Source organism: Lynx rufus, unplaced genomic scaffold (assembly GCF_022079265.1).
Source record: "Lynx rufus isolate CCGP_SWC_20201006 ecotype Redwood Valley unplaced genomic scaffold, mLynRuf1.p SCAF_11, whole genome shotgun sequence".
Taxonomy (NCBI): Eukaryota; Metazoa; Chordata; class Mammalia; order Carnivora; family Felidae; genus Lynx; species Lynx rufus.
This window is the reverse complement of record NW_025814825.1, coordinates 40,796,788-40,820,212: the sequence shown is the minus strand read 5'-3', so window position 1 is coordinate 40,820,212 and position 23,425 is coordinate 40,796,788. Positions and strand designations below refer to the sequence as shown.

The following is a 23,425-nucleotide window of genomic DNA, read 5'->3' as shown; positions in this document are numbered from 1 at the left end:
TGACGCAGGGCTCGAACTCCCGGACCGCGAGATTGTGACCTGGCTGAAGTCGGACGCTTAACCGACTGCGCCACCCAGGCGCCCCTAAGTCTATTTATTTTTGAGGGAGACAGAGACAGTGTGAGCAGGGGAGGGGCAGAGAGAGAGGAAGAGCGAGAGAAAATCCCAAGCAGGCTCTGCACTGTCAGCGCAGAGCCTGATGCGGAGCTCGGACTCATAAAACTGTGAGATCATGACCTAAGCTGAAACTGAGAGTCAGAAGCTTAACCAACTGAGCCACCCAGGCACCCCCAATTTTTTTTAAGTTTATTTATTTATTTTGAGAAAGAGAGAATGAGCTGGGGAGAGGGGCAGAGAGAGAGGATCCCAAGCAGGCTCTGCATCATCAGTGCAGAGCCCGATGAACAATTCAAACTCATGAACTATGAGATCATGACCTGAGCCGAAATCAAGAGTTGGATGCTTAACCAATTGAACCACCCAGGTGCCCCAAAAACAGATGGAGAATTCTTACAATTCAATAATAAAAAGATAAAAACCCAATTAAAAAACAAGCAAAGGATTTCAACAGACATTTCTCCAAGGAAGCTACATGAATGGACAACAAGCATACGAAATGTGAATCAAAACCACAAGGAGATTCTACTGTTTAACACCTTACTATGGCTATAATAAAAAAACAACAGATAATAACAAGTGCCAGCACAAAAGCGGAGAACTTAGAAACCTCATACATTCTGGTAGCAATGTAAAATGGTGCACTTCGGAAAACAGTCTGGCAATTCCTCAGAGCATTTAACACAGAATTACCATATGACTCAGCAATTACATTTCCAGGTATACACCCCAAATCTTTTCATTTGAAAACATGTTCACAAAAACCTGTGTAAAGTTATTCATGGAAGTATTATTCAGAATAGCCAGGAAGTGGAAACAACTCAAATGTTCATCTAAAAAGTGGATAAATCAAATGAGATATATCCATACAATGGAATATTATTTGGCAATAGAAGGGACATATGTGGTAGCTGGATTCACCTAACAGGTTGTGAAAGAAGCCAGTCATAAAAGACCACCCAGTATATCATTTCACATCCATGATATGTGAAGAATAGGCAAATCTATACAGACAGAAAGAGCAGTGGTTGTCTTAAGGCTTGGGAAGAGTTGGTAATAGAAATTCAGGTGGTTGGGGAATGGGCAGTGACTGCTAATGGGTTCTGGGATTTCTTTTTAGCGTAACAAAAATGTTTTAAAGTATATTAAAAATTTGGTAGTGATGGTTACACCACTCAGTACATATACTAAAGACCACTTTAAATGAGTGAAATGTATGATACGTGAATTTTATCTCAATAAAACTGTAAAGAAAAATGCTCCTGAAGAAATAACCCCCTTTTGATGCAATGTAACATTTTAAAATGGGCTCAATAGTCTCTGGAAATAAATTAATATAAAGCAAACAAAAACTAAAAAACATATACACACTACTATATGGGAGTTTTCAGTTTATCTTAAGATACCAAGAAGCAAGTGCTGTGTCATATTTTTTACGAACAGTATGAAGAAATGCCATTTAGCAAAACTACTAAGAATAAAATAAAATTGTTTAATAAAATGACACCTGAGTAGGCCGACAGTTCTGGATTATTTCCTGCCATTTTCCATGTATCCTGGCAACCAGGTCTTTTACCTTAAAACATCAAAAAGGGGAAAAGGGATCAGATCAAAACATTCTTAACTAAAATCAATTTAATGTTTTATACAAATTATCTGATAGTTGACAGGCCCACACCCAACAATTCAACTTAATTTTGTCAAGAAAGAGAAAATAAACTACTCATCTTCTGGCTTTCAAATCATAGTGATTAATAATAAGACTTTTCTTGATCACCATAATCTAAATTACTGAATGCTTAAGACTCTATTCTCCCATTAGTTACCAAAGATCATCCAGAGAAAAACATATTCCCTGCCTTCAAGACACTTATATTTTCAACATGCTGGCTTTTGAACACCCACATAGAGAAGCTGAAGTGTGGGCTTTGTTATAGGCCCGAAGACTTTGGCTGTTCCCTGCCTTTCCAACTTCTATTTGAAAGACTTGAGGCCACAAAAATGGTTGTCATTTGCTCCTTTCCACATATTGGAACATCCAAGATTCACTGTTACGTCTCTCTAGGTATCTGCAAAGTACTATGAATCTTATTATTATTATTTTTTAACATTTTTTCACGTTTATTCATTTTTGAGAGAGAAAGACAGAGGACGAGTGGGGGAGGGGAAGAGAGAGAGAGAGGGAAACAGAATACGAAGCAGGTTCCAGGCTCCAAGCTGTCAGCAAGAGCCCAATGCGGGGCTTGGACCCACGTCGAGGTAACAGACTGAGCCACCCAGGCACCTCTATTATTATTTTTTAAATGTTTATTCATTTTTGAGAGACAGAAAGAGACAGAGAGAGCGCACGGGAGTGTGTTCAAGCATGCCCCAGTGGGGGAGGGGCAGTGAGGATCTGAAGCAGGTTCTGTGTTGATAGTAGACAGCCTGATGTGAGGCTCGAACTGACAAATCATGAGATCATGACCTGAGCCGAGCTGAAGTCGGATACTTAACCAACTGAGCCACCCAGGCATCGCTATGAATCCTCTTTAAGTACCAAGTATATTCCTGCATTTGAAGGTTTAGTAAGACTGTCTGATAGTCAAACTTTTCAACCACTCTAGAGATACTCAATAAGCTCTTAAACATAATTGCTTGAGAAAAATGTTTTCAACAAGTCAGGAATTTTATAGCTGCTTTAAGGTCTGTTTCCCCCCACTTCCCCTTTAGAGTTCGGCAGATTCAGTTTCTCCAAAACAATCACCTTTTCTACTACAGGCTGTGAAGAGGCAACTTCTCAGCAGAACCATCCTCTGAAGCAATTTCCATACATCTCTGTGCTCTCTCCACTCTTAAGTAAGAGAAGCCCTGGCACCAGTCTATCCTGACCCTTGGCTTTAAGAAACAGAAAACTTGGGTGGTCCTCTTTCCTCTTTTGGCATATCTGTCAGCAACAGCCACTACCACCAAGTTTTACGGGCCAGTAACTCGAGTCAATGTTCAAAAGCATGTGCTTCTCTGAAACTACGGTTTCCACTCTAAGGCAAAGAGCTATCCCCTACATATTTCTGAAAATCTGCCATCTGATACAACTCCATTAGCTGCTCATCTTTGTATTTAACTTAAATCTACTAAAATAAATACACATACCAAATCCAAACAGGCATTGTTGAAATGGTTAAACTTTACAGCTAATTAATGTAAGATATAAAGTTACAAAGCTGAAACTTCACATTTAATGATTTATCTAAACACAGTGGCAAAAAAAACCCCACAGCTTTACATTACAAATGCTAAAAGGTGATTTGGAATAAAAAAAAATCCTTAGAAGAAAAAGCTTTAAAAAAAAGTATTACTTATTTTTGTTTTGGAAAAAACTGTCAAATCATTTTATTAATACTAAAGTTGCTTTCCTAACTCCATTATCATATTCTGCTTTTCTAGTGTCTTTGAATATACTCAATTTTTAAGAAAAAAGTTTATTACCAAGCTTACTGAACCTTTTCCATCCTAGAGCTCAGACTGGGTGATGTAGAACTGAGAAATCTGAAGAATCCTTTTTAATATATCCTCTAATGGAGCATTCAAAGAATAACAGCTAACCTATTTCTTCTCTATGAACAAAAGTTTTCAACCATCACAAAACTTTATAACCACTTTTAAAACTTATATATTTATTTAAACAATGCTTTTAACCCTTGAAACTCACTTAAGCATAAAAGTCTTAATTTGTACAATAGGACAAAAGCTAATAAATTTCATTAGAACTGAAGAATTTTCTCCTTAGCTGTCAGGAGCTTTAGAATAGAGAGTATAGTAAAATGAAAAATGTATTTGTTTCCAGATTTTTTTTCCTTTTATTTTTTGAAGTAATCTCTACACTTGGGACACCTGCATAGCTCAGTCAGTTAAGCATCTGACTCTTGATTTTGGCTCAGGTCATGATATTGCCATTCATGAGTTTGAGCCCCTTGTTGGGTTTTGCTTGGGATCCTCTTTTCCTTTCTCCCTGCCCCTCCCCTGCTTTCTCTCTCTCAAAAACAAACTTAAAAAAAAAAAAAGTAACCTTAACACTCATTGTGGGGCTCAAACTCACGACCCCGAGATTAAGAGTTGCATTGCTCTATGGACTGAGCCAGCCAGGCGCCCTTCCTTTCATTTTTAATCTAGTTAGAAGTACTTAGTAGAAGCTTCTACTGACTTCTGTTATTAAAAGAGAAAGTCATATTTCCCATTTTATGTGTACTTTTTTTTTATACATTTTTTTTTTCAACGTTTATTTATTTTTGGGACAGAGAGAGACAGAGCATGAACGGGCGAGGGGCAGAGAGAGAGGGAGACACAGAATCGGAAGCAGGCTCCAGGCTCTGAGCCATCAGCCCAGAGCCCGACGCGGGGCTCGAACTCACGGACCGCGAGATCGTGACCTGGCTGAAGTCGGACGCTTAACCGACTGCGCCACCCAGGCGCCCCTGTACTTTTTTTTTAAAGAGAGGCTTATATGTTTCTTTTCCTTAAATATTAACATAATCAAGGTTCAACAACAAAACCTAACAATTCTTTGAAAAACACACTTACCTTAGTTCTATAAAACAGTCTTGCATCTTCCCTAATGTCACACTTAACATGCTTTTCCAAAGCCCCACAGAGATGCACGAAGTGTTTCTGTGCAAAACAAGCATGAGGAATGAAAACAAGTCTGAAGCATTGTAAATTAACAAAGAGATTATGCCGTTAGAACAAAAACCATTTAAAAATCTGTCATTAACTAGTTAGTGACTTTTGATGTTAACCATCCAACTTAATAGCAGTCGTATCAGTGAAAATAGTAACTGCCACAACAGTAAGACTGTCAAGGTTTACTCCAAGTTGACATAAAAATATACACAAAAATGAAAGTTGTTTTGCTGTATACTAAGCTACACTAATGAAAAATTAATGCTAGAGCTCAGACTATGAAGTAATAATGCTCAGAAATTTAGAGTCCTTTTTTTCTAACACATTCTGTAATTGAATATTCAAATAACAGCTAACTTACTTTTTCTCTATGAACAATACAAGCTTTAAAAGTACTTTTTTGAAAAATTAAGTGTCTTAAGTTTTAGAAGTGTATAGGCCAAAAGAGTCATTGTCATATATACACTAAAGTTGAATATACTAAGGTGAGAATATAAATGGACACTTTTGGAAGAGAAATATAATAACCACTATCTTATAATAATTAAAATTTGAAAAATTTACAACCTTTGATCTAGCAATTCTAATTCTAGTAATTTATCCTATAGAAATGCTTATATAGGTTGGTAGAGATCTACAAATAAGCATGTTCACGTTAGTACTGGTATAATCACAAAGAGTATAATGTTCATCAAAAAGCTTTTGAAGTACTACCGTTATCAGACAGAAGTGCTAATATCTTAAGGCAAAAAAAGTAAGTTGCAAATATGAACAGTATGACTCCATTTTTTGTTAAGTATATGCACAAATTATGGAGAAATTTATAGGAGGGCACTGGATTATAGGAGTCTTTCACTTTTTACCTTACATAGTTTTAAAACAGTTGAATTTTTTAACAATAATCACTGCTTCTAATCAGAAAAAAATAATTTAAAAAAATGTGAAGACCATGTAAGAACAATATAGATACATGACAATAGATTCCAACCAGGAGAGCAAACATAATTCTATGTACAATAATGTTTATAAAAATACATGAACCAATCACTGCACAAAGAAGGAAACCATGAACAAAATGAAAAGGCAATCTACTGACTAGAAGAAGATATTTGCAAAGGATATATCTGATAAGGGGTTAGTATTCAAAATATAAAAATGCTGAGAAATAATCCAATTAAAAATGTGCTGAATACCTAAAAAGGCATTTTTCCAAAGACGACATACAGCAAATAGGTACATGAAAAAATGCTGAGTATCATTAATTATCAAAGAAACGCAAATCAAAACCACAATGTGATATCACTTTACACCTGTCAAGAATGGCTAGAATCAAGACAAGAAAAAACAAGTGTTGGTGAGGATGTGGGGAAAAGGAACCCTCACATTGGCAAGAATGTGAAGTGGTGTGGCCACTGTGGAAAACAGTATGGAGGTTCCTCAAAAAATTAAATAGAAATACCATATGATTTAGTTATTCCATTACTGAGTGTTTACCAAAGAAAACAAAAACACTAATTTGTTGTCGGTTTGTTTTTGTTTGTTTGTTTTGAGAGAGAGAGAGAGAGAGAGTGGGTGCACAAGCAGGAGAAGGGGAGAGGGAGGGAGGGAGGGGGGGGGGGAGAGAGAGAGAGAGAGAGAGAATGAATCCTAAGTAGGCTCCATGCCCAGCACGAAATCATGACCTGAGCTGAAATCAAGAGTTCGACACTTAATGACTAAGCCACTCAGGCACCCCCAAAAACACTAATGTGAGAAAAAAAATGAACTCCTACGTTTATTGCAGCATCATTTACAACAGCCAAGAATGGAAGCAACCCAAGTGTCCAGCAACAGATGAATAAAGAAAATGTGATATATACACACAATGGAATAGTACTCAGCCATAAAAAAGAATGAGATGTTGCCATCTGAGACAAATGGATGGACCTAGAGGGTATTATGCTAAGTGAAATAAATCATACAGAGAAAGACAAATGCTGTATGACTTCACTTATACATGAAACCTGAAAAACATAACAAATGGATAAAAAAAGCAGAAACAGACCTATAAATACAGTGAACAAACTGATGGTTGCCAGAGGTAGGAGGGGTGAGAAGATGGGCAAAATGGTTGAAGGGGAGGGGGAGATACAGGTTTCAAGTTACGGAATGAATAAGTCATGGGGATAAAAGGCACAGCATAGGGAATATACTTAACGGTACCGTAATGGCGCTATATGGTGACAGATGGTAGCTACACTTGTGGTGAGCACAGCATAATACATAAATCTGTCGAATCACTGCATCATACACCTGAAACTAATGCAACATTGTGTGTCTACTTAAAAAAAAACAAAAAAAACAAAACAAACAAACAACAAAAACCAAGAAAACCCCACATCAACCAGTCTCGTGTCCTTTTCACAATGCCTGGAAGGGGGACCTGCATCGCTCAGTTGGTTAAATATCTGACTTTTGCAGTTTGAGTCCCAACTTGGGCTCTCTGCTGTCAGCCTGGAGCCCACTTCAGAGTCTCTCCTAATCTCTGCACTTCCCCCACTCGCATGCGCTCTCTCTCCCTCTCCCAAAAAGAAAAAAATAAACATTAAAAAAAGTAAATAAATATAAAACAGGTTGGAATACCTAGAGTATTCTCTAGGAGTACCTAGAGAAACATGAGGACTTAAACAAGAACTTTCTCCAGAAGTACGGATTATGGTAGTTTTGGAAGAACAGAATAATTCAAAATGAAAAGTTTAACGTGGGGGGATAATTAAGAAATGTGTATCTAAAGTAGCCTGACTTACTATCAGTTTAATTCTGAAGGCAAATATTATTTCTTTTTCTTTTTAAATTTTTTTTTCTTTTTTTTCAACGTTTTATTTATTTTTGGGACAGAGAGAGACAGAGCATGAACGGGGGAGGGGCAGAGAGACAGGGAGACACAGAATCGGAAACAGGCTTCAGGCTCTGAGCCATCAGCCCAGAGCCCGACGCAGGGCTTGAACTCCCGGACCGCGAGATCGTGACCTGGCTGAAGTCGGACGCTTAACTGACTGCGCCACCCAGGCGCCCCGGCAAATATTATTTCTAAAGAAAAAGAAAGTGTAGCGGGAAAAGAGACTGGAAGAAACCAGCTTAGAGCTGGCCCATTTGGTGAGCTTGATTATCTTATTAATGTATTACATTGTTGTCAAGTTATGATGGTTAAATTACACTCCAATAAACAGAACTAGCACATACTGAAAAAAATTCTTGTCAATGATATGGTTGCAAAGCTACTATTACTTCCCTCTTTTCAGCGTACACTGGGATTTCTATAGCAAACTCAAAGTTAACTTTTACCAAGTTTTCTCCTATGTAAACAACATTCATTCATTCCATCAATAGTGACACTTATGGAAAACAAAATAGCACTAAAAACTACCTACCCGTTGTCCAGAAGAGAAAGAATGAGAACAACTAACTTCACCAACTAAATGAAGAAGAATGTAGGTCAGATAATATGCCTGTTAGAGAAATAAATAAAACAAACACCCATGAATTTGCTAGCATAGATGTCAGCCCAGTTTACAAGTTAGGAGAGTTGCCCAGGAAGGATTAAGAATTTGCTAAAGTTAACTGAGCTGGTATGTAGGGAAATGCCAACCATTTAGCCTAAGCTTCCTGACTCCTAAGTCAAGTGCGTTCCTTTTACCATCTCCTAACTGCCCTAGTAAAGGACTACAAAAAATACTCCCAGTATTAAATTACCAAAAACCATCCTATAACTTCAATTCTCAACTCTCAAGGATAGTGGAGTTTCATGACAAAAAGAAGTAAAAAAATATCATTTACTTTATAACTGTGTTTGCTAGAATGTATCTGAGTCTCTAAATCAGTCTGTAGTTAAAAAGTTGGCATCAGTCATGCTCATATGTATTTTTTTGAAATGACCTAGCCCTGGATACCTGCTTTTCAAGCTCCAAATGAAGGCTATCATCAATAGTGCCATTTGGTTGTTCGGCCCTTTTCTTCAGGACCATTTTCTTCAACAAATCCGACGGTTTCATTTGCACAAGGTAGCGATGTAGGACTGATATCTATTAACAGAAAGAAGAGAAACTGAACAATATGAAGCAATGCAACTGCTCTTTCCCAGTCTACTTTTTTGTCAGTGATCCTCTGTTCATTTGGACTTCTCTAATTTTGCCCCTTTAGCTTTCTTTATAGTCCAGTGATAACGATTCTCCTTTACTTAAAAGTCCTCAATTGCTTAAAAGGGATTTTAAATTAAAAGGTTCAATACTTGTAATGGAGGATAAAAGGTGGAGGAGGAGACTAAATGGCATTACAATGGAGGCAAAAGGGAATGCTTTCTCTGTGAAATTATTTGAAAGTCAGCAAAGCTGAATCTCGCTGTGAAGAGAAGTCACTGAATTCTGAAAAGAATTCTCTTTTGATGGAAGTAGGTATCACTGAAAGGATTGAGAGCTATTTGCCTGGTGGCTCAGAAATGGTCCCCATATATCTGGAATCAAATCGACCAGAACTCTACTATCCCTTTCGATCTCTGTGTCCCTCTGCATCCTGTGCATACTTCTATCCTTGTTCTTACTACAATGAACCACAACGGCTGGTTTATTTTGTTTCAACGTAGATTATGTTTTCAAGGGCAGAGTCTCTATCTAACTCATTTTTTCATCCCGAGGACCTGTAGAGAATAGAGTATCTTATACTGAATTGCAGTTCACACAAGAACACATCTAGTTCAGATTATACATTGAGTTTTAAAATTCCAACTATGTGTAGGCCCTGTAGCCCCCTTAGTGCTATTAATGTTTGTAAAAAGCTTTCAGGGCCTCTCAGTGGAGCTTTCAGTGGACATGTTTAAACCCACTCACATATATATGATATATTCAGTACTGAACAAGTACTAGAGGACAACCATGTTTAAGCTCTACAACTTAAAGACTAGTATTAAAACAGGTACAAGATGCAATTAATGTACAGTGGTTCTGCAACTTCTTTTTTTTTTTTTAATTTTTTTTTTTATTTTTATTTTTTTATTTTTTTTAATTTTTTTTTTTCAACGTTTATTTATTTTTGGGACAGAGAGAGACAGAGCATGAACGGGGGAGGGGCAGAGAGAGAGGGAGACACAGAATCGGAAACAGGCTCCAGGCTCTGAGCCATCAGCCCAGAGCCTGACTCGGGGCTCGAACTCACGGACCGCGAGATCGTGACCTGGCTGAAGTCGGACGCTTAACCGACTGCGCCACCCAGGCGCCCCGGTTCTGCAACTTCTAATCCTGTGACAAAACTGCTAATCTTGATAAGGTGAACTAAATAGTCCTATTTATATAGCACATTATGACCTTCCCAGGAGTGTCCACACATTAATTCATCTAATTGTCCACAACCATTCCATATGGTGTTGGGTATGGTATCATCTCCATGTAATGGATCTCATTAGGAAGTACCATTCTAAAGATTATATAAAGAGTGTTATGCCTGAGACTTGAGATCTAACCCCTAGAACTTTTGACCTAAGAAACAACAATTTTCCCTACACCTACCCCACTATCTTTCCCATTTGTAAAAAGAAAGCAGAAATATTATTTATACCTGAAGATTACTGGCATTAGGGATATCTTCATGTTTCTCATCCAAAAGCTTTGAAATAATCACTAGGCTGAGGCACTGTCTCAGTTGCCTGGAATTAGAATTCAAAAGTATTTAAAACGCATTTTAATCAACACTGCTTGAGAAGCAATGAGCCAAAAGTTGTTCTTCTAATTGGAAACATAGCTAATGTTTCAAGAGAAGGCAGTACAAGAATGTATAAACTTCAATAGAACAGTAAAATTTTCACGTAAAATATTTGTACGTAAAGTTAGAACTGTGTAAAACTCAGGCAAATCATTAAGAGCCTTTACCTTTGACCATGCGGATTTACTGAGAGAAAACCTATTTTATTGCCCGAATTTATTTTTACTAAAGCAAAAAAAAGAAAAAAAAGAAAAAAGCCAGTTCACTCATTTTCATATGTGCCATCTGTATCTGTATTGTTACAAGCTAAAATTTAAAAAAGAATATTATGGACTGCCTGTCTGGCTCCATTGGTAGAGCATGTGACTCTTAATCTCAGGGTGGTGAGTTCAAGCCCCACACTGGGCGTGAAGCCTACTTAAAAAAAAAAATTCAAGAATATCATAAAATATTTTATTTTATGATAAATAAAATACATAAAATACATAATACATAAAATATTTGAAGTATTAGAGTCAGGCTGTCAATGCCCTTTCCCACAGTTGAATATGAAATAAAAGACTGATCTAACATTCAAAGGAATGATGAAAGGGAATAAAGAACCCAAAAGCATTTCATTAATATAAACATACATTTTTCTTCACGCTTAATTCTCAATTTTCAATACCTTCCACGAGATGTCCAGTTAGGGACCAGCTGTACCAACCACAGAAGGTTGTGGGGATGATTAGACAGTTCATTTATGGCCAGGCAGAGTTCAGGCACCTGAAAACAAAGAATAAGCAAGATTTTTCAAACAGGTCAGTGGAACCAACTTCTAACAGACCATCCACATCCTTTACTGCTTTAATGGAAGCATTATGACAAAAAGAGCACTCATTTTCAGAAATAGCATGGAGTCTAGAACCTGATAAAACACACACAGTACATGGATTTAGTTTTATTTTAAACTCTAGGACTGAACAGATACATTTAGCAGAATTTCACTTGGCTTTCAGGTTTTGTGCTATACCTCTACCTGTATCTAAACAGTCCTCTGGAAGAATTACAAATCTAAATCTAAACTGATCTAAATACAAATACCATCTTCTAAAGGTGTATAATGAGAGTTGCAGAAGATCACACGTTTCTGACCTGTGTGCTTTCTTGCATTTTAGGGATCCTCAACTATTTCACAGTATTTAAAGTCTAACAAAATTGCTTCAAAACAATCTCTGAGTGGGGGAGTAAAGTATGGGATGAGGGTAACAGATGAGACAAGGTTGATTATATCTTGTTACTTGTTCAAACTGCGTGATAGGTACTTAGGGGTTTATCATACTCATCTCTCTACTTTTGCACGTTTGAAATTTTCCACCAAAAAAAGATTGAAAAATCTAATTTTTAAAAACCTATCAAAAATTATACATGTTTACCCTCAATGTGGCTACAGATGTGCAACTAAAATTTTTATTATATGTGTGACTTTGCTTCATCATTTCATGTAGGGCTCTCCTTGAAGGTCACTTCAGAAAGGCCTTCCCTGACTGCCCTACCTGAAATAGCAGAGGCTCCCAGCCTTGCTATTCTCTATACCCATGTCCTGCTTTATTTTAATTTGTAGCCTTTATTACAACTTGACATGATATTATAATCTACATTTACTTTATTACCTAACCCTCTCACAAGCATAAAACTGCCATGAAGGCAAGGGCTTTAGGTTTTTCACAGCTGTACCTACATTACTGCTGAACCACAGTAAATCCCCAATAAATACTTTTTTTTGAATGTACGGCTGCAGTTTTAGAGAAGATTCAATTATCATAAATTTAAATACAGTTCCAGCAAAGAAGACCCCTTCCTCAGTTTATTTTTCATCTGCCAAAGATCTTAATTGAGTTTAGAAACTATTAATTCTGTATGCACTATGAAAGTCAAATTGTAATGCAGACAAAAAAACCAATGCTAAAACCAATAGAAAGGCTTTAAGTACAGTTACCTTTGTGTTCCAATCTCTAATGTTTTTCATCAGATTTATCAGGAGGCTCTGAAAGTCCACTAGAGGAATCTGTTTCAGCTGTTTTTCCAAACTCATTTTAAACAACATTAAAATAAGCAACATTATCTCACGATCCTGGTAACCTTCTGGATGTATAGATGTACACAAGCCTAGAAACTGTGACAGAAGTGTAGAGACAAAACAACTTAAGGAGATACATTTTACTTGAAGAGTTTACATTTGAAAACTTTCTGACAAAAAATACAAAAGAGAAGTTACAGAAAACAAAACATCCAGATGTCTAGAAAAAAGAAGGCAAAAAGAAACATGCATGTTAATAGTTAAATTAGGACATAAGTATTTTCTTCTCTAATTTTCATTTTTCAGATTTTTTTTAAATGGCTCAGTATCACTGCTTTGATTCAGCCACTAAAAAGATTTAACACTGTTATTCGTTTTTTGTTTTTTGTTTTCAGAGAGAGAGAGAGAGAGAGAGACAGAGAGAGCGCCCAAGTGAGCAGGAGCAAGCAGAGCCAGTGGGCATACATGCACATGTGCATGTCTGAGTGGGGAAAGGGACAGAGGGAGGTGGAAAGGGGAGAGGAGGAGGGGAGGAGGGGAGAGGGGGAGAGGGGGAGAGACGGAGAGAGGGAGAGAGCGTGCAAGCGAAGGCTAGCGAGGGAGCATCCTAAGCAGGCTCCATGCTCAGTGAGGAATCTGCCTTGGGACCCAGTCCCAGGACCCTGGTATCAGGACCTGAGCCGAAATCAAAAGTCATGCACTCAACTGACTGAGCCTCCCACGTGACCCTATTATTAATTCTTAATCACTAAGTCATATGGTAAGTAGCAACTTTTATTTTCATACATCCTAACTCTAAAAAAATTGTTTCTAAAAAATACTGGTTTCTGAAAGCTTCTTGGTAAAGGTATTCCTAGAAATACATTAATTCTGTAACTTTGAGCTAAAGTTCCCTTTCACTCCTAATACTAAAACAAAAATAAAAACAGCAAAAACAATGTTTACTACAAAGATTACTGTTAAGAAATTCCAGAGATTGGAAATCACCTGGTAAAACACTAGTGATTTTGTTTTAAAACAACTAACCACAAAACTAAATGGTTCCAGTTTTGTGCTAAAGACATTAAAAAGAGTTTTTCCCTACCTTAACCACATTTAAAATGTTGGTTTCAGGAAGAGTTGAAAAAATTGGCTTACAAGATGAATCTTCACTTCCTTTCCCTCCCAATGTCATCTGTGTTTCAGAACTATTGAAAAGTGAATAAAACAATGTGAAATTGGGCACAAAATAATTATTTTAAGAAATACTGAACAAAAACTAAGTTTTATTTAGGCATAACTTATAAACAATAAAAGGAACATATCCATTTTAAGTTGTGATCCATGTATATAGTAGCATAACCACCAACAGAATCAAGAAGTAGAACATTTTTCCATTACCCACAAAAGTCCCTTCATGCCAGATCCAAGTAACTTTACTATCTCCCATTTCAGTAAACACCAGTCTGATTTCCATCTTTATGCATTAGTTTTTCCTTGAAAAGCTACTTTTTATAAGGCAGTATCCTCACTGCTCTTGGTGTCAGAGAACTATGTAGAAGGTAGCTCTGGCTATGAAGAACTCATAATATTTAAAGACCTCATGAATAGAGAGCAAATATAAAGAAACAATTTTAAGCACCCCAATTCCGGTTGAGGTAATCGGTGAAGGTTCATGGAGGAGGAGACACATGAATTTGGCTTTCAAAAGTTATTTTACTTTTTAAGAAAAAATTTTTATATGTTTACTTATTTTTGGGGGGGGGAGGGGCAGAGAGAAAGTCAGACACAGAATCCGAAGCAGGCTGTAGGTAGGCTCTGAGCTGTCAGCACGGCTCACGCGGTGTCTGAATCCACGAACCATGAGATCGTGATTTGAGCTGAAGTCAGATGCTTAACCAACTGAGCTACCCAGGCGACCCCCTTGTTTACTTTTCTGAATAAATATCTTCATATGGTTAAAAAACCTCAAAAGGTATGAAGGTATGGTATGCTGTGCAGAACCACCCTTTCAGTCTAGACCTTCTGCCACCCATTTCCCTCCCCACAATCACTACCAGTTTTAACCCTTCCTTCCACGGGCATTTTATGCATACACAAATAAATGTGAATATATGGCCCCCTTTAATATAAATGGTAGCATATACTATATACTCTGTTGTGCACTTTCACCTAATATATCTTACAGATACTTCCATAACTAGAAGTGAAAAGCTTTCTTATCTCTTAAAGTCTCTGCTTGGTAGTCCTGTGTGCCTTCTTAGCTAGTTAACCTCAGGAAAATTACTTAACCTCTCTGTGCCTGACTTGCCTGTAAAATGGGAGTGAAAATACTATCTAATAGCTGTAGTGACTATGAAATGAAGTACTATATGTTATGCCCTCAGAACTGCACCTGGCACATAGTAAGCAATATATAACTATTAGTACTTGTGTTGACTATAAACGTATCATGATTTATTTAATCCATCTCCATACTGTCTTGCTCTTTCCAACAGTGGTTCAATAAGTGAGACAGGTAATATTTTGGTGAGCGGACACTGATGATGGAGGTGAGAGACCAGCATGAGGAAAAGCCAATGCCACAATGACTAATATGAATGAACAGCGAACAAACCAATTTGGTTAGAACAAAAGGGAGAGCAAAATAGAAAATAGGTCAGAATCAAACTGTAGTCTTAAATACAAGATGTAAAGGTTTGAGAATAGGGGAGACAGAAGTTTAAGGCTATACTTTCATAAAAGGAATCTTCCAACATTGAAAAGAATATCTTGGGGGTAGAAAGCCCCTGGGGAAAAGGAGATTTTTATTTATTTATTTTATTTTATTTTTTTATTACCAGAGTAGGCATGAAAAGAGGATCTGAATCAGACTGACCCTGGGAACAAAAAAAGAAGGAACAGCTGTGAGATGAGCAGAGGAAGAACACAGGGATGTGAGAGCTGATGGAATGTAGAAAAGAAAGAGTTATGACTCATATTTTAAGTCTGTACATCTAACAGAATAACGGTCAAGAAAAGAACTGTTCAGGGAGCCTGGATGGCTCAGTCGGTTAAGCATCTGACTCTTGATATTGGCTCAGGTCACCATCTCGCAGTTCGTGAGTTTGAGCCCTGCACTGGGGCACTGTCAGCGCAGAGCCTTCTTGGGCTTCTCCCTCCCACCCCCATCAAAATAAATTAATTAAAAAATAATAATGTGGCAATACATAGTATTACATAAAAAAATTAAAAAGAAAAAAAAGAAAAGAACTGTTCTACTATCTATCTTTTAGTATCTTAGTCTCCCTATCTGAATATTTAAGCACCTTCAAACATTTCATGCCTACCAGCAAAAATGGTTAGGTTGCATGTGAGTCTTAGTGAGAAGAGCTGCAGTCGTATCTCAACAGGATTCAGTCTTGTACTTGTGTTGCCTACACAGGCATCTCATCACATTTCGCTCATTCCTTCACCAGCTCCCTCCTGCTTTCCTGTCCTCATCAATGCCTATCACTATACAGCAACAGTGACTACAGCCACCACCTCCCTGCTGGAGTCACCAAACCTCACTGAGGTCAACTTTTCAACTGATAAGTAACCAATAAATAAACTACTTTACTAAGTATCATTTGCATGTGTTAGGTCTTTATGCATTTATATCTTTATTTCACTACTTCCACTATAGTACCTGCTTGCAACAGTGAAGAAAAATTCAAATCTGTTGCATACAACATACAAAATCACCACACATGATTGAATTCATTAAATGTTAATTAATAAAATAATTGGTATTTTAACTTTTTAAATATAGGTAGTTTGACTATCTTAGTAATATCTGGGGGAAATGGTTGGGTTTTTTAGATAGGCTGGGAAAGCATTATTTTCCCTATTTAAACTGATGGAGGGGCACCTAGGTGGCTCAGTTGGTGAAGCGTCTGACTTCGGCTCAGGTCATGATCTCACGGTTTGTGGGTTCGAGTCCTGCATCGGGCTCTGTGCTAACAGCTCAGAGCCTGAAGCCTGCTTTGGATTCTGTGTCTCCCTTTCTGTCTGCCCCTCCCCTGCTCATTCACTGTCTCTGTCTGTCTCTCAAAAATAAATAAATGTCAAAAAAAAAAATTAAAAAAATTAAGTGCTGGAATATAGTATTATCTGAAAATGTGCTATCCAATATATTTTCAGATACAGATTGCATTGGAGCAATAAAGGAACATGTACGGAGTAGAAAGGGAACTGGAGAGATAAGAGTTTGGCTTTAGATATACCAAGTAACAAGAATTTACCTTTCTCTTAGAAGTTAAGATGAGTATATTATCATGCTTAAGAACCATTTTCATTCCTGTGATCAGTTTATTCCTTTGTCCATTTTTCTACGTCTATTTTCTGTTTTTCTTAATTTGAAACTAAACCTTTGTCTGTAACCAGAGTTGTTTCATTCATACATATACGAACATGGAAAATTCATCTGAATATGTATCTCTTTCCCACTCCTTTTTGAAGTTTTTCTTTTGACTTTGTGTATAGTGATCACTGTCATGGTAATCTGTTTTTAATGTGGTCAAATAAGTTAATTTTCCTTTTTATGCCTTTTGAGTGTTAGTTCATACATAAAACCATCTTTTCTAGGGTTATAAAAATCTTGTTTCTTCTATTACTTTTATGGTTTCATTGCATACATTTAAATCTTTGCTCTATTAGTTTGAGGTGTAGATGCAAAAATTTTTTCTAGATGGCTACTCATTTTTCCAAATACTGGATAATACCAGATACTCAATAAGCCTACTCTTTCCTCATTTGTGGAAATATCACCTTTAGCATTTACATAGTATCTATATGTACTTGGTTCTATTTTGGACTTATTTCATTCCACTGACAGCTTTGAACCTTGTACTTGTCCCATACTTATATCTGCTAAGGCCGATCCTGCCTCCTAACTCTTCTTTCTCAAAGATTTTCAGCATATTATTTTTTTCCATATGACTTTAGAATCACTTGGATAGTCTCAACTCTCCCCCTCCCTACAAAATATCTGACTGGCATTTCTTATTCGAATTTCATTAAGTTTATGGCTCAACTTTAGGTGCTCTCACATATTTATATTACAATGCTTTGAGTTTTCCTATCTGAAAGCATGGTATGCTCTTTCATTTATTTAGGTCTTTTATTTTGTCTCTTAGTAATGTTTTTACACACACACACACACACACACACTCTCTTCTATTTAAGTTTATTCCTAGGTACTTCATATATTTTTCTTATTATTGTAAATGAAGTCTGGTTTATCTTTTTTTAAAAGATTTTATTAAAACATTTTTAAATGTAATCTCTACCCTCAATGTGGGGCTCGAACTCACGACCCTGAGATCAAAATCACATGCTCTACTGACTAAGCCAGCCAGTTTATCTTTTAAACTAGGTACAGTTCATCTATCTGAAGGTTACTAATTTCTCTTTATTAACTTTGTACCCTGGCATCCGTAACAATTTCTCTCTTTTTTAAAGTAGGCTCCATGCCTAATGTGAGGCTTGAACTCACAACCCTGAGATCAAGAGTCACATGCTCCACTGACTGGGTCAGCCAGGAGCCCCATACCAATTTCTCTCTCTTTTTTTTAATTTGTTATAGCTTTTTAGCTGAGTGTTAGGCTTCTTTGCATACATTAACATACTTCTGCAAATAATGAAACCTTCAACTCATTTGCAGTTTTTGGATCTCTTATTTTTTCTCTTACCTAGTTGCTTTACTTAGTACCTCCAACAGAATAATGTCAAATAACAATGGGCAGTGTTATTTAAAAAAAAAAAAATTAAAGATTTTAAATGTTTCTATTTCTTCCTTGTTAAATATGATGATGCCCCCCCCCCTTTTTTTTTAAGTAGGCTCCAAGCCTAGCATGCAGCCCAATGCAGGGCTTGAAATGACAACCCTGAGATCAAGACCTGACCTGAGATCAAGACTCAGATGCTTAATCGATTGAGCCACCCAAGGTACCCCCATGATGATGACTTTTAGATTAAAAATGTGTCTAACTTAAGATCCATTTCAACTTTGAGAGATTTAAAAAAGTCAAGGATGGGTACTGAACCTATCAAATGAATATTAACTGTTATTGTATTACAAATTGTTTAAAAGAGTGTTTTTGAAGTTAATTATGAAAAGAAAACTTACACTAGATTGTCTTCATTAAAGTCTGGTTGAAGATTCTCCAGAGGAAACAAAGACCTAAAATCAATTCCCATATTGAAAAACACAGCTGCTATATCAGATAATGATGGGATCCAGGGCCAAACTGGTGAATCACTGAAGGTATCTAGTTAATAGAAAAAAATATTTTATCCCAAATTCCAGGTTCACAGATGCACAGTCAGCATGTGAAACATGGATTATTACCATGATTTTACAGAAATGACATCTGATAATGTTATGTAAGCAATATAGTTATTTAGAATGATCATATAGGAATTATAGGTGTTTAAATAAATGTGAAGGAAATGACATTTATGAAAGTATCTGAGAGTGATGATGAATAAATGGGTGTAACTCAGGAGGAAGTAACACATTTTGAAAAATCTGAAAATAACAATGGTAAAATATCAACTACTGCTAATACAGAAAGATTTTATCATCTTCAGTGCCCATATAGTCCCAATCCTCAAAACAAATGAAACACATAAATCATAACGCTTATTTCATTATAAGGGATCTCAAAGGTGAGAAAGCAATTGTCACATTTCTGTAGCAGATATTTTCAGTCTCCTCAGTGCATAATCAGCACAATACTTGTTTGCCAATAAGCCAGTTAAAGTAAATGGCTAAATAAATAAACAAACTTGCTATTTCCACTTACCCAGGACAGTAACCCATGAATTGGTAGGTAAGTATTAGGTAAGGGTTGTCACCTCAAGATCTTATACCCTTTTTCTCAGTGCAACTAGAAAAATGCAGATACTCATTTTTGATTGGAGTTTCATTTCATTATTAAAGATTTTAGATCAAAAAAATTTTTTATTCTATATTTCTGAATAATCTACATGTTTAGCGATATGAAAGACTGTGTACATAGCAACCAATAATTTACAATGCTAATCAGTAAATTTATATACTCACCATTTCTAATTGTTATTTCCATCAATGTGCTTAAAATCTGCACAGACACAATACAGTCTGTATGAACCGACATCATCTGCCAAAGTAGATAAAAGTATTAAGAAAGAAGAAAACGAGCATTTACTATTTGCCATGCATATATAAAAATGTTTTATGTGCATTTCCTTTAATGTGGTATTTTATGTGCATTTCATTTGAATACTTTACAATAGTTTTATGAAGTGGTCATACATCATTACATATAAGCAGACAGGCTCAGAGAAATTAAAATACTTTACCCAAAGTAATACATGAGGAGCTGGAATTTAAATCCAGGTCTGATTCTAAAATCAGGGCCTCTTCAATTCAAACATGCTGACTGTTTAATCATCAAGGAAAAGGCTGACTGATAGTTGATCTAATCAGATCATAAACTAGCAAAAGTATTTGAAAAGATACATGTAAATTAATATACCAATATACTTTTTAAAAGATGTTCAATATCATTGGTAATCAAAGAAATGCAAAGAGAAATGACAAGCTATCATTAGCTTGTCAAGAGAAGCTTGACTTTGAGATTGTTAAAGATCAAGAATATTGATAATACCCAGTATTCACAGGGTACTAGAAAAGAGGTAGTATGCTTAGTGTAAGTATAATTTGGTAAAATTTAAAAAGGAATTTGGTAATATTTAAGCAAGGTTATTGTCTTTATACTTTGATCTAGTTAGCCTTTTTACATACAGAATTTATATGCAGAGGCATATAATTTAACTTTACAAGACCATTTTTTGGGAACAAAATCTCAAGTTTCAAAAATTTTTAAAGAATCATGTGACATATTGAAAGTGATTTTATCTTTTTACTGTTTATTTATTTTAAGAGAGAGAGAGGGCGAGTGTGAGAACATGCAAGAAGGGGAGGAGCAGAGGGAGAGAGGGAGAGAGAATCCCAAGCAGGCTCCACGCTGTCAGGGCAGAGCCTGATCGGAGACTCAAGCTCCCGAACCAGAGATGATGACCTGAGCCAAAATCAAGAGTTGGATGCTTAACCAACTGAACCACCCACGTACCCCTGAAAGTAATTTTAAAGTGGTTTTGTAGGGGAAAACATTCCTCTTTCCCTTTTGTTTTGTAGCCATAGATTATGATTACAGTAAATTTAAATCTAACACATAAGGGAGAATAACTCAAACTCTGGTTTCAATCAGGCATATCTGTGTTACTGTATGTTAGTATTTGTGTCATTTGTGTGTTTCTGCCATTTTCAAAATCAACCTGAGTCAAAAAGTCGGTTATCATGTTTGTGTTATGTTTTGCCACTAGTGGGCAGCACCCCTCAAAGGCATGTTTGGAAACAGGACAAGTTTTAGATAACAATCTTTTTTGGGGGGTAATGAATTCTAAGGTGGGCAACACAATACTAGGAGATAATTAAATAAATGTGTAAAGAGGTGTATATAACAATCTAATGTCTATCAATTGAGACTGGGTTAAATAAATCAGCATAACACTACAACAGAATACTATAAAGCCCTTGAAAAGGATGACAACATCCCTATACTGATGTGAAAATAATTTGTTATCTGCAATAAAAAAATCGTAAGGCGGAACACATTCTGTTGATACTATCATACAGCAATCTATGTACACACAGAGAACAATCTAGAAAACACTAAAATGTAGCAGTCCCTGGAAATTGGGGAGGCTAATGCCTTTTAGATAACAACAAGCCTTTAAAAAAAAAATCTTAATTTTACTTGAACTTTTCAAAATTAAGTGTGAATCCCTTGGAAAAAGCTTTTAAAAAGTAGTAAAGTGTCTTTCTAGTTTTACACACTTAGGATAAAATCAGGAAAATGCGAACATTTTAATTACCCTTTAACAATTAAATTTACAAACTGTTAGTACCATAGATTTCATTCTTTTTTATGGCTGAATAATATTCCGTTGTGTGTGTATGTGTGTGCTGCATGTACATCTTCATCCACTCATCTATTGATGGACGCTTGGGCTGCTTCCGTAACTCGGCTATTATAAATAATGCTGCAATAAACGTAAGAATGTATATATGCTTTTGAGTTAGTGTTTTCGTATTCTTTGGGCAAAAAGATTAAAAAAAAAATGCTAGAACCATAGCATTAAAATAAATTCTGACACACTTTCTAAAAAAGAAAAAATAGTTTTAAGTTGGTATGCTCCATCCATCATGAAAAATGGACTTGGAATTGAAAAAGAGAGATGAGACAGTGTTTTACACAGAAAAAGTAATTAATGAATGATTGTTATAGTTTTCAAATAATAAATATGAAGAGTATAAAAACTGCTTACATGAAGATATGCTTTAACGTTATCATCAGGGTTTTAGAGGCTATAATGAGGAGGGCACCGGGGTGGCTCTGTCAGTTGAACATCGGACTCTTGATTTCAGCTCAGGTTGTGATCTCATGGGTCATGAGTTCGAGCCCCACATTGGGATCTGCGCTGGTAGGGCGGAGCCTGCTTGTGATCCTCTCTCTCTGCCCCTCTCCCATTCATTCTCTCTCTCTCTCTCTCTCATAAACATTTAAAAAAAGGATATGAGGACCCACATCAACAAGATAAAAATAAACACAGATAAATGCAAAATTTTACTTGTAAGTTTAAGAAAAGATACGTTACATAATTAGAGAATAACAAAGCTCTGGCATGACTGCAAATGAAATTTTTAACTATAGTATAAAATAGTATAAAATAAAATATAAAAAATATATAAAAACATATATATTTATACATATTTACGTATATATAATATAAAATATACGTAAAATATAAATATAGCATAAAACAAAAATATGTTGGTGGGTAGATGGGAAAGAGTCTCACTGGAGACTGCTGTTAAGAAAGACCTTATCTGGGAGCAAAGTGTCTGACTTCAGCTCAGGTCATGATCTCACGGTTCATGAGATCGAGCCCCACATTGGGCTCTGTACTGACAGCTCAGAGCCTGGAGCCTGCTTCAGATTCTGGGTCTTCTCTCTCTCTCTGCCCCTCCCCCCACCCGCACTCTGTTTCTCTCTCTTTCAAAAATAAACATTAAAAAAAAAAAAAAGACCTTATCTGGAGCATATGTGCATTTATGGGGGACATGTTTTCGGAGCTAAAGGTCATTCAGAAAGATGATCAGTAAAGAGACGAGAAATTTGGTGACTGGAGAAAGTTTAGTGTTGGGGAGAGATGAGGGTCATGATAGCTATTTTAAAATGAACAAAGGACTGGGGCGCCTGGGTGGCGCAGTCGGTTAAGCGTCCGACTTCAGCCAGGTCACGATCTCGCGGTCCGTGAGTTCAAGCCCCGCGTCGGGCTCTGGGCTGATGGCTCAGAGCCTGGAGCCTGTTTCCGATTCTGTGTCTCCCTCTCTCTCTGCCCCTCCCCCGTTCATGCTCTGTCTCTCTCTGTCCCAAAAATAAATAAACGTTAAAATGAACAAAGGACTGTTAGATGAAACGTATTCTGGAGAGCTCTTGAAAAGATAATTAGTACCACTATATAAAAACCACGGGGAGGCAAATTTTGATTTAATTAGGACTGTTTAAAAAAAATTTTTTTTTTTTACCGGGGTCCAAGTAGGAAGCTCCTCACCGCGGGAAGTAACACTCCTGCCTCATGGTCCGCACCACTTATTCTCTCTGCCTAGAATGCCCTTTTCCCACACAGTGGCGTGACTCATTCCAGCACCTTCTTCTCAGATCTTTATTCAGATGTCACCTTATCAGTAAGGCACTCATTATCAACTATCTTACACATACATTTAAAAAAGCAAACTTTCCCATC

The 23,425-nt window shown here is 36.6% G+C and overlaps 1 protein-coding gene across 3 annotated transcripts in view; it reads right to left on the bottom strand.

Annotated features, from left to right (window-relative positions):
- Window positions 1-23,425, bottom strand: part of SLF2 (SMC5-SMC6 complex localization factor 2) — a 49,098-nt gene that overhangs the window by 7,425 nt on the left and 18,248 nt on the right. For all 3 annotated transcript variants that reach the window (XR_006960929.1, XM_047073314.1, XM_047073315.1), the window contains exons 10-19: window positions 19,635-19,710; window positions 18,696-18,837; window positions 13,650-13,752; window positions 12,485-12,661; window positions 11,174-11,271; window positions 10,363-10,450; window positions 8,706-8,837; window positions 8,187-8,264; window positions 4,678-4,764; window positions 1,625-1,693 (exon numbers count right to left, since the gene is read on the bottom strand). Coding sequence is in view for 2 of the 3 variants with exons in the window: in XM_047073314.1 (XP_046929270.1) it covers window positions 1,625-1,693; window positions 4,678-4,764; window positions 8,187-8,264; window positions 8,706-8,837; window positions 10,363-10,450; window positions 11,174-11,271; window positions 12,485-12,661; window positions 13,650-13,752; window positions 18,696-18,837; window positions 19,635-19,710 (1,050 nt within the window). In the remaining variant the exon portion in view is untranslated. The remainder of the gene's footprint in view (window positions 1-1,624; window positions 1,694-4,677; window positions 4,765-8,186; window positions 8,265-8,705; window positions 8,838-10,362; window positions 10,451-11,173; window positions 11,272-12,484; window positions 12,662-13,649; window positions 13,753-18,695; window positions 18,838-19,634; window positions 19,711-23,425) is intronic.